This window comes from Mastigoproctus giganteus, chromosome 2 (genome assembly GCF_048544385.1).
Source record: "Mastigoproctus giganteus isolate SK-2022 chromosome 2, ASM4854438v1, whole genome shotgun sequence".
In the NCBI taxonomy this organism is placed as follows: Eukaryota; Metazoa; Arthropoda; class Arachnida; order Uropygi; family Thelyphonidae; genus Mastigoproctus; species Mastigoproctus giganteus.
Genome location: NC_143576.1, coordinates 18104398 through 18116938, shown reverse-complemented (window position 1 = coordinate 18116938; position 12541 = coordinate 18104398). Strand labels below are relative to the sequence as shown.

Sequence of the window (12541 nt, the reverse complement as noted above, 5' to 3'; positions counted from 1 at the left end):
ATGGGATCTATCCAGTTATATTAAAGGAGGCAGCAAAGGAAGTAAGCCATAATTATGAGCGCTTCCTTGGACTTAGGGGAGGTCCCCATAGACTGGAGGCTTGCAAATGTATCACCAATTCACAAAGGGGGTTCAAAAGGCCACAGAAGTAACTATAGATCTGTTAGTTTAACTTGCGTTCTGAGGAAAATAATGGAGTTACTGGTTAAAGAAGCATTGCAGTGTCATCTAGACAAGACTGCAGTAATAGTTAAGACACACAGCATGGGTTTGTTAAAGGGTCTTGTCTGACCAATTTGATTGGATACTATGATGTGGTCACAAAGGAACTGAATGCCAAAAATAATTTTGATATCATATACTTGGATTTTAGGAAAGCTTTTGATACTGTTGCACATGGAAGACTGCTGCGCAAATTGGAGGTATGGCATTAAGGGTAAGTTGCTACAATGGATAAAGGGATGGCTGAGTGGGAGACGACAGAGAGTGGTAATCAATGGACACTGCTCTTCACGGACAAATGTTATTAGTGGAATTCCCCAGTGTTCGGTGTTGGGCCCGTTGTTGTTTTGTATATTTATCAATGATATTGATGAAGGTATATCAGGCTTAATGTTCAAGTTTGCAGATGATACAAAGGTTGGCAGGGTTGTTAGCGACAGTAAAGACAGTATGCTGCTCCAACTGGATCTAGATAATTTGGGAAAATGGGCTGAAAAGTGGCAACTGAAGTTTAACATTGACAAATCAAAAGTACTACATACGGATAGCAATAACCCAAGAGAAACGAACCAAATGTGTGGTACTACACTCAGGGAAGTGGAAAGTGAAAAAGACCTGGGGGTAATTGTGCAGTCAAATATGAAGTTCGCTGAGCAGTGCAGCTGGGTTGCCAGGTCTGGTCATGGAGTCTTGTCAATGATATATAGGAATTTTGCTAGCAAGGACAGGGAGGCGATTATCCCGTTATACAAGGCAATGGTCAGGCCCCACCTAGAGTACTGTGTCTGAAGGCCTCATTTTAGGAAGGATGTAGAGTTGCTAGAACAAGTACAATGAGTGAGTGAAAAAAAAAAAAAAATATATATATATATATATAAAAAATGGGGAGGGGATATATATAAAAAAAAAGCATAAAAATAGAATGCTAGCAGAGTGAGAATGTAGATTATGAATGAAGTAAATGTGTGTCTTTCCCACCCCTCAGCCTGGTGGGTTCCCCACTGCCAACTAACATGTCCCACCCCCAGAGCGGGATGGGCAGTTTGACCTTTCTACCTGATTCGACACTACATGTACATGACAACCATCACTGACGAAGACATACTGCGGCTTGCTGCCAACATGCCATTTGGCGATCTGAACTGGGTACTCTAACCCAGTTCCCTTTAAAACCCCATCCTAGGGCAGGGGAGGTCAGAGACAGGTCTCTGTCTACTCCCCTCCCTGCCTCTCCCATACTTCGCCTGGTGGGGCTTGTCTCTACTGACACCTTTGGGGATGCCTACTCTATCGTTCCCATTCTTCTACCTCTTTTCCCCCCAGTCTTCAGTCTCCCCCTCACTAAACTGACCGAGTGCACCCCTAACAATGTTGCCAAATTCTTTCTTGTAAATCTCTTCCGGCCAAATTCTAGTGTTTAACACCCGCCTTTTTTTTTTTAGGCCTTGCCACTGAAATCCTTGAAAATTAGGTGGTAGAGCCTGCCAGAATACTTAAATAATCTAGTGGGTGCCTGACCTGACTCCTCATGGCAAAGTGTGGGGCAACAGTGGGTCCCAAAAGGGCCCCAAAAGCTAAATGGTCAGAGAAACAACAGAACATAATGCTACACAACAGACCACTCCCCCACACACTTTTTAAATCTCTGGCCTCCACAGAGTTCTGTGTCACTTACAAAGAATACAACGCAGAGATGGGGGAAACCCCTGTGCTGTTAGACAACTAACACACTTTACACTTTATAGGTACAACAAGTCATTAAAAGACTACTCCAGCAAAGAAATAAAGGCAAAGTGTTGTATTGAAATTTGAAAATAAATGTTTTCAAATAAATAAACAAACAAATAAAAAAACAATAAATAAATAAACTATGTAATGATGAGAAGAATCAGCTCAGTTCTGAACTTTATATTTATTGTAAATATTATTTATATTTTAGTACTGTTTCATTATAACGAAATACAATTTTGTTCACTTGCAGAGACAATTTATTGGTAGATTCTGGGTTATCTGAGTATGGAATCACGAATGTATATAATTTTAGTTAATAAAGATCCTTATTATTATTAAATAAGATCAAAACAGTAATCAGAAAACTGCTGAAGAATATCCACTGCAACAGTACAACCAATGATGGCATTAACAAAAAAGAATCATGTGCGGTCTCTGTCTTCTTCCAAAATGAATTCTGAACCTTTCGTTTCAAACATAACTTCGGTGTCTTTCTTTTTTGAAAAGTATTGTGAAAGCAATGAAAGCATGCAGTAAGCCACAAAGTACAGAGTCATTGCCAGCGTGATACAGGGGGAAAAAAATAATAATAATGCACGCAACTGTTTCTTGACATAAAAAACACGACCGAAAGAAATGCAACGGACTGTTTTTGAAAAACAAAATGATCGTTTTTCAAAAATGATCTTGCTTTCTTCAATGTGTATTGCATCTACTAACACAAAATCCAGGAAATTCATCTATTGGAAGCCACAATGAAAACAGGAAAAACTGATAACACTGCAATGCGAATTTAATAAAAAAAAAAAGTTTGGTTTATTGTAATTGTTTTTACAGAATAATATTGGTACAGCACGTTTTCTGTTTGTATATTTGATCTTCTAACGAAATTTCAAGAAAATATTTCTATTGATAGCTGCATTATAAACTTCGAAAATTTGTGTCTTCGTATGAGCATTCATAAAATCAAACAGCACTAATCCTTTATTGCACGGAAAGTAATCCGTTACAGTGTGGGTAGTGGAGAATGTTTTTGCTTCAAATGGATGGAAAGTACTTGTCAATATTCCATCTGGAAATAATGTCAAGTGGTGGGAAGACAGTAACATGGGTGTTTTATTCTGAGAAGTCCCGTACAGTAAAATCAAACAGAAAGTTACCCTTTATGTTATCAAAAGTAATTCCGTAAGTTTTACAAATACCTTAATCTCTGAATAAGAATAGCGGGTAGAAATAAAATAATTTTACAAACAAAGAAAGCAACATTTCAGAAATATTTCAATTAGTGGGAGTTTGCCTGTTGGTACAGCACATAAAGCATAGATATAAACATCGGTATTGATTTCTTCATCATGGCATCAAATTTTGTGTTTTTCCCACTAATTAACATTAGAAGTTCATCAAAACTCTATCGACATTCTGTAAAATAAAAAAAACACTTCTCGGGAGACTTCCTGTGTGTTTCCTACATAATATAAACTTGTCCTGATTTTAACCTATTTGATTTTTCTGGATGAAGCAACCATCATTGTTTTCTCTTTTTACTCATAATCAACACTATACAGGCGAGCCTCGATTAACGCGATTAATTCGTCCCGCGAGCGCATCGCGCAAAACGGAAATGCGTTAATCAAATATCATAACCAATAGGAAAAATTATAATTGGTCCTTGACCTTCTGGAATGTCCATAAAGAATTTTAAAAATACCTTTTAAATAACTTTTTAACTGTATATAATGTAAAAGATAATGAAAATAATTATGGAATTAAATGTTTATTGCATAAAACAGCAGTTCTTAAACTGTGCACCGCAGAATATTTTAAATTTTCGAGGGAAACACAGCGATACTCAACATCTGTCGGACACCGCGCGAACTACTAGCTCGAGGTAGTTCACAGTTTCAGCATTTCTTATTAAGTTTTTGGACCTAACTACTAAACAAAACTGTTAGGTATTTCTTTTGGTCTGGGTGCGCCTTGAAAAAATTACTGAGACATTAAAGGCGCTGTGAACCGAGAAACTTTGGGAACCTCTGACATAAAATACACAATGAATAAATTACTGTTGCGGAAATATTTGAACAGTGTTGACTTTCTCTTTTCATCAATCAATTTCCGATAGCCGACAACAATCTTCTCTGGGCCCTGGCGAAATAAATATCGCAGAGAACATCAAACCTTTTGTTTGAGGTTCTATGCAATACGAAAGAGTTCATCTAATTCTTTTACGGTTATCTCCTTCGCGGTAAGATTTTTATCTGGCTCATTTAAAAATTTGAATTTTTAAATGAGCCAGATAAAATTAAAATTTTTTTTTTTAATTTAAAATTTCAAAAAATTTAAAAGATTCAAAAAAATTTTGAATTTTTAAATGCAAGTCTGCATTGACTTTATTAGCAGGAGACAAACATGTCTTCTTCCGATAGTTGATGGAACACACCGAGGCAGGTGTGTTCACACCTGCCTCGAACACACTGACCGTACGACTCGCGGTAAGCTTAACGCGCGATTCAAATCTTTTTCAACTATTGCATAAAAAAAAAAGATTGCGTTAACTGGAAATTTGCATTGTGTAAAGTGAAAAGTGGTATAATTTTTCAAATAGCGTTAACTGAATATCGCGTTAATCGAACTTGCGTTATGCGAGGCCTAGCTATATATAAATGCACAATACATCCAACTTGAACAACATCCATCTTGAAACTGGAAATAGAAAAAGTGAGTTGATGGTGATATCCAATGAAACATTAGGAGCACTCCATCTAGTTTGAAACAATCTGATGTTAGGAGTGCTACGTGTAGTTTGCTGTTTTGGAGGCATTCACGATGCCAGCTGACTCTCGAGCTTTAAGCGCTCATCTAGTACAGCCCATAATGTCATTAGTGCCAGCATTGTGATATGTACAACAATATCACCTTTTGTGCCCTTAAAAGATAATATCTACACTTCTATTATTATATATTATTATATATTAATATATTATTATAAGTAAATTTTCTTATTTTAATCTGCAAATGAAAATTAGAAATTGGTCAATGACCTGACCTTACATTAATATAAATCTATGATAATCACAGGGCAATTTTGATCTGTCCTTGTCCTGAAATTTCATTTCATTTATTTATAGGCACAGACAAATAAAAACTTACCCAAAAAATGTAGATTAATCATTATTTTACTAGTAAAGTTCTCTGCCTGTGCATGACATTCAAAATATCCACTGTAATATGCATGGGGATAAAATATAATAAAACCCTTTGTCAAGTCAAAGTGCACATCTTGGCTAATGGGAATCATAGTGCTTGTACTTCCTTCAACCTTCCACAATGTAACATTCGAATGTGAGCTGGTTGGTAAACACGGAATGTAGGCAGTAGTGTGCTGATTAAGTGTCAAAAACATGTAGTTTCCACTACGATGATTAAGTAGAAACAAATGGGTTGGATCTGAAACAAGAAGTTCTGGTAAATTTTCGGTGAACAAGATTTTTAACAAAATTAAATGTAGTTAAAATACTTATACTTTACAGAAAATGTATATGTTAACAAAATATCAAACTAAAACAATTCAAAAATATGCCTGCATACAACACAGCCTTGTCTTACACAATTTATATCTTGAAGATTTCCATTAACGGCAAGCATAATGACATAGGAAAAGGGTTAGTTTCACTGGCCTGCAAAATATTTCTATAATAAAATATATTTCATGCATTTCACTCATATTGAATGAACCTTGATTTTTGCAGATATACTCAATGTATACTAGTGGGCTAAATTCTGAGCATATTTAAAAATATATATGTAAATTTTACTTATAATCAGTTTACTGCCTTCATGTTTAAATTTTCAGTTGTTTATTTAATTTTAAAGAAAAAATCAAAATATTATAAAAAAAATGTGGATAATTATAAAATCTCTGAAATCAGTAATTAAGTGTAAAAACTTTCTTTATATTAATATTTTCTCAGGAGGTCTTTTGCCTTAACTTTTTCAGCAATATGCATACAGATTTATGCTTTTAACATGTGCCCTCTGGATAGTATGCATGTGGATCTAGGTTTCAAGTGTTGTAGGAGTACAAACATAGATCTATGTTTTGAAGGTTGCTACAAATGTGTCTATTAAATGTATGAACTGTCCTGAAGTGTTTCCTTGTATATGCTGCCATCCCTTATCTGTGTTTTCAACTAATTATAGATATAGTTGTTTTTCAACTAATAACTATATAGATATAGTTTTTCAACTAATTATACAATACAGAGAGGCAACAGATACAAACAGGCCAGTAGTTGCACGTTTGTCTAGAGGCATTCTGGACAAAGTGAAAGGGCCAGTGTGACCGTTTTGGGATGTCCCATCTATACTGTATAGAAATATACTGACAATGCTGAGTTTGCCCCGGGACAAATAATGAAAAAGCTATAGGGACTTACAGTAAAAGATAAAAGAATATACATTTAGAATATGACACAACTAATAGGAAGACAAAAATTATTGACACAGTAAAAATTCAGTACATACAACTGGCATGACTTGGCTAGCACTAAATTCTCAAGATGTACACACTAATGCAAAAAAATGCAGTCCATGAATAGATAAAAACCGGTGTAACCTGATATATGGAAGGTATGTGATCAAACAGATATCTAAACTGTAAAGTCAGGATGAAAGGAGAGGAAAGATTTAACATTATAAGTATTTTTAGTTTGGCTGAGATCCTTAGTATAAGTTTAGCTGCTTGTGACAGGAGCATTTTGTTTTGAGCTATAAAGAAAGGGTCTAAATTCAATTCATTAATAAAGAAAAGAGTGTTGAATGGAAGGTGCTTTTCAATTAAACAGAGTCGGGTTAGTAGAGGGGCCAGTGTTGGTTTGGATCTTGCCACTTTCCTAGGAATTCTCCATGCTATGACTTACAAAATTTCTGGGCAATCAATGTCAGAGTTGTACAGTTTTGTAAAGAAAGATAGGTTGTTGTACCAGACTGAGAGTGGAAAATCAGAGTAGTTTAAGCAGTCAACCATGAAAGACAGGGAAGAAACAGGTTCATAGCTGGACTTAAAGAAAGTCCATTTAAGAAACCAGTATTCAAGAGAAGCGATCTTTTTGAAATTTGCATTGGCCATGCCAGCCCAAACATGGGAAGCATAAAGAACTTTTGGCTTGATGATTTTGGAGAAGAATTGGATTATAATATGGGCAATATGGATATGTCAAAGGTTTTTTTGCCAGCCAGATGGCTCCTGTGAGTTTTTTGGACAGGTAGTTTAGATGAGTAGAGAAATTGAACTGGAGCCATAGAAAATTCCCAGATCCTTATGGTCCAATACAATAGGAATTGTTTGCACATTCAACAAGGCGATTATCAGAAAGATGCACTTTTTAAGCAAAATTTGGAGGTGACTAGATTTTGAGTGGTTGAGTGAGTGGTTGAAAATTTTGAGGTACAAGGTGAATTCTTGGAGGGTGTTACAGATCAGCTCTTGAGTGCAGGTAGCTGATTGAATCGAATCTGGGGTGGCAATGATTTTAACATCGTCCACATAAGACATTGCATGCTTATGGGTTAGTAAGAACAGTTGGAGGATTACAGAGAACATTATAGCCTATAGTGTCCCACCACGGGGGATTCCGGATGAGCAATAGTATTTGTGGCACAATAGTATTTGTTTCTGAAGTTTGCTACAAGGACACTTTCTTTAAAGAAAGTTGGCAAAGAGATTTAATAGATTACCAATGATGAGGTAGAATTGTTCAAGGAGATTCGGGAGCGAGTAAATTGAGACCGCATCGAACGCAGACCTGATGTCTGTGTAAATTATGTCAATTTGATTTTTAGAATTAAGGGACTTCAGAATCATTTGGTTTGTTGCAAGAAGGTTGGTCAACGTGGATCTGATGATAATTCTGTAGTGAATCTGATTACGACGTATTGATTATAGATGACAGCATGAAAACATCAAAGCCAGAACAAAATAACGAGACTATAGGTGTGAAGACGTAAACTTCTTGAGCTCTGCAAACGGATAAGTTTTCTTAGAAATTTTGTTGCATTTTTTATTAATTTGTGTTTTACAAATAGATTAAATAGGCTTAATAGTGTTTGTTAGCTTATTTTTAAAAATTTTCAACTGGTAATTTTGTAAATTACAACTCGCTACTCATACCGTATTGTATCGGTGTTTTGCTGCAAATATCGTAGCACGTAACCAGGTTTTAATTGTAATAAATAAGTAGTTTGAAGGTTTTAATTCTTTTTGGGCATATATCTCTCATGTATTTAGCTAAGGATACACCTAATTTAACATTATGATCGTTATGGTATAGCATAACTTGATAGCATATATTTAGAATGTGATAGTGTAAGATATAACGTAAAACTAGATAGCGTAATACTTATCACTGCATTAGCTTAGTATAGTATTATACAGTCAAGTATAATATAGTAAATTAATCAATTAAATTTATTAACCTTATTAATTTCCATTGTTAATTAATAAAATCATATTTAAATGGAAATCATGCCCCAGACTAGAGCAGCAGAGCAATGTGCACAAAGTAGCAGGATTGCTGTGGCTCAGGGGAGAACCAAAGGAGGCGATTGTCAAGCATCACAACCTAAAGAATGTGCAACTTGTGAAATTTTTGCGGACCTTTCTGGAACAGGACATGATCTAGCCAAGGAGGAGGTCCTTGTGTGTGTGTGTGTGTGTGTGTGTGTGTGTGTGTGTGTGTGTGTGTGTGTGTGTGTGTGTGTATGTGTGTGTGTGTGTGTGTGCTAGGTGCAGAGGGTGTCAAGAAATTAGGCACCTACAGCGTTCTGATAGACATCTATGAGAGTTCGAAAGGTCAAGTAGATGCCCTCGAAGGTATTAAAGTGGGGGCCCATCAAGCTCTGAGCTGCCCAACTTATTGGCAGAATTTACTCATATGCATCAGGCAACGCAGCAGCAATCTTCAGGGCAGAATGCACTGATCCCACAAAAGTTAGTTATTGTCGGTGACTTTACTGTCAGGGAGACGGGAAATATATTGTGCAAAAAGGATAGGTGGAATAGGATCGGGATATGTCTGCCAGAGGCTAAATTTGATGAGATTGTAGAGCAGATATAATCTTTAAAGGGCACAAAGGGTCATATTGTTCTACACATTTCCACTAATGACATTAAAGGCAGGAGATATGCGGACTTACTTAACAAATACAGGTCAATGTTGAAAAAAGTCGCAGTTAGGGTTAAATTTGAAAGTGTATGCAATTATGCCCAGACAAGATAGGACGGTATATATGATGAGAGCCTTGCAATCAATTCAGCCCTGAAAGATTGTTTCTACAGGGATGGGATACACTTAAATAAAGAGGGTACAAGAATATTTGACAATGCTATTAAGGCAGTATTAGGTGGGTCAGAAAACTGCTAGCTTGCGGGATTCACAGAATAATAGATTAACAGTAGCCACAGGCAGAGGTGAAAGTGATTCTTGCACTCCCCTCATTGAATAACTCCTCTTGTGTGAATGTAGATGCAAAATACTCATTCAGTTTATAAGCTACCTGAGCATGATCATAAATAGTCAACCAATCTATGTTAAGTGGTCCAATCTGATTCATCCCTTTGCTTCTAGAGTTTACATAAGTAAAGAACTCCTTGCTGTTTTTCTTTGCATCCTTTGCCAAAGATTTCTCGTAATCTGCCTTCACCTGCCTAACCTCCTTTGTGACTTGATTACAGACTAGCTTATACCTGCCATAGACTTCTGTGTCACCTGATACTTAATATGCATCCCATATATTTTTCTTCTCTGCCACGAGCCTCATTAATTCGTCTTACATCCATTTAGGCCTAAACCTTGAACAGTATTTCTTAGTTGGAATGAAAAGCCTAGTAGCCTCCAAAATTAAGTGCCTGAAGGCTTCCCATTTAGAATTCAATGTTGGTAACATCATCAGTTTCTGTTTTATTAGCTTAAATTGGCATATTAACTTATTTTCTAGAGTAGCTTTATATTCCTATTTACGATACTTAGTTTAAAGTAACTTAGAGATTTTGTAGGTATTACTTAGTATCGGTAAGGGTATCAAATCCATGTGTTTACCGTTTGTAAATTGCCGCCATTGTTACGTGATACAAAATTTCTTGAACTAGATAGCATAAGCTTAATATAGTATAGTATAGTACATAATATTGTCAATTAATCAGTAAAATCTATTAATCTTGTTAAACTTCATTGTCAATTAAATTGTACTTTTAACTATACATATAACGACTTAGGTTACGTAACATAAATAATTAGTAAAAATAAATAATTAATACTTAACTTGATACGGAAGTTATATAAAGGGATTTCGAAGATAACACTCAATACTGAAACATAAATATAGCGTTATAACTGTGTTGGGATACAAGTTTAGGGTTTTAATTTTGTACTGAAATTGAAATTTTATTGAAATTAAATCGAAATCATGACTCAGACCAGAGCAGCAAAGCAAAAGGCTCAAGCTAATGGGAGTGCTGTGGCTCAGGGGAGAACTGAGGGGGGCAGTTGCCCTCTGAATCACAGCCTTTTAAAATGCACTACTTGCTTGATATTTGTGGAGCAGTCGGGTACGGGACATGATACTGCCATGGGGGATGTCTTTGTGTGTGTGCGATGCAAGGAGTGTAAGGAAATCAGGCGACAATTCAGCGTTGTTATGGGCCTATATGAGAGCTTGAAGGACAGGGTGGATGCCTTCGAAGGATTAAAAGTGAGGAGCCCATCAAGCTCTCAGCTGCCCACACCAATGCCAGAGCTTGCACTTGGTCATAACACAACACAGCGGCAGCCCCCAAGGCAGAATGCATTGGTCCCAAAGGAACTAGTAGTTGTTGGTGACTCTATTGTCAGGGAAACAGGAAACATGTTTTGTTAAAAGGAGAGGTGGAACAGGACCAGGATATGTCTGCTAGGGGCAAAGGTTGATGACGTTGTAAAGCGGATATCATCTTTTAAGGGCACAAAAGGTTATATAGTTGTACACGTTGGCACTAATGATATTAAGAGTAGGAGACCGGCGGAATTACTTAACAAGTACAGGTCACTGTTGAAAAAAAAAGACGTGAATTAGAGTTGAATTTTAAATTGTCTGCAATTCTGCCCAGACACGATAGGAGGGAGTATATGATGAGAGCCTTGTCGAAAAATTTGGCCCTGGAAAGATTCTGCAAGGCTCAAGGGGTAGAATTTTTTTCAGTCTGGTCTGTACTTGTTAACAGGAGAGACTGCTTCTACAGGGATGGGATACACTTAAATAGAAAGGGTGCAGGAATGTTTGCTGATGCTATCGAGGCAGTATTAGGTTTGTCGGAAAACTGCTGGCTTGGGGGGTATACAAGGACTAATAGATTAACAGTAGCCACTGGCAGAGATGAAAGTGATTCTTGCACTGCTTCTATTGGAATGAGCAGCAGCCTGGAAAATAAGATGCAAGATATTTCAGAGAATGCTGGAGATCATTGGGGTACAAGTAAACACATGGGTTGTGTTAGGGTAGCTAAGAAAAAGAACAGGTGCATGTATACTTGCGTGTACACCAATGCTAGGAGTTTAGTAAATAAATTTGATGAATTTGAGGTATTGCTCAAAACATAAAAAAGGCAGATATTGTTGGGATTTCAGAGACATGGTGTCACACAGATATAAGGAATGCAGAACTGGAATTTGGGGAGTACAATGTCTACAGAAAGGATAGACAGGATAGGAAGGGAGGAGGGGTTATGCTATTAGTTAAGAAATACATAAAATCCAAGGAAGTGAAGCCAGTCGACATCGCTGGACAGTGCAGTGTCGAGTCAGTTTGGTGTGACATAAGCATTGGGAGATCAAAATTGAGAGTAGGAGTGTGCAATAGGCCTAATGACTCTGATGAGTATAATAAGAAACTGTACAGGGAAATAGAGTGGGCCAGTAAATCAGAGAGTCTTATAATGGGGGATTTTAATTTTTCAGATATTGACTGGAATTTGTGGGTTGATCACTCACACACTAGCAAGGCTTTTGTGGATTTATTGGATGATTGTTTTCTACATCAGCATGTTCGGGAGGCAAATAGAGGGAGTAATACTTTTGATCTGATTATCAGTACTGATTCTTCATGCATTAAGAATCTGCAGATAAATGAACCACTAAGTGGCAGTGATCACAGTGTGCTGAAGTGGGATTTACTCAAAGAGGTAACTACCATTAGGGGTAAAGGGAAGGGTTATTGCTTTCGTAAAGGCGACTACGATGGACTGAGACAGTATTTAAATTCTATACAGTGTGACCAACTGATGATGTTACCAACAGCAAATCCAAAATGGGAAGCATTCAAAGAACTTATCTTGGAAGCTACTAGGCTTTACATACCAACTAAGAAATATTGTTCAAGGTTTAGGCCTAAATGGATGTCAGATGAATTAATGAGACATACGGCAGAGAAGAAAAATGCATGGGATACATACAAATTAACACGTGACACAGAAACCTATGATAGATACAAGTTGATCTGTAACCAAGTTACAAAGGAGGTTAGGCAGGCGAAGGCAGATTACGAGAAATCTTTGGCA

The 12541-nt window shown here is 36.8% G+C and overlaps 1 protein-coding gene across 1 annotated transcript in view; it reads right to left on the bottom strand.

Annotated features, from left to right (window-relative positions):
• Nucleotides 1-12541, bottom strand: part of LOC150089192 (vascular endothelial growth factor receptor 1-like) — a 418391-nt gene that overhangs the window by 316461 nt on the left and 89389 nt on the right. Inside the window, exon 4 of the mRNA XM_090389759.1 lies at nt 5104-5400. Within this exon, the coding sequence (XP_090245885.1) occupies nt 5104-5400 (297 nt within the window). The remainder of the gene's footprint in view (nt 1-5103; nt 5401-12541) is intronic.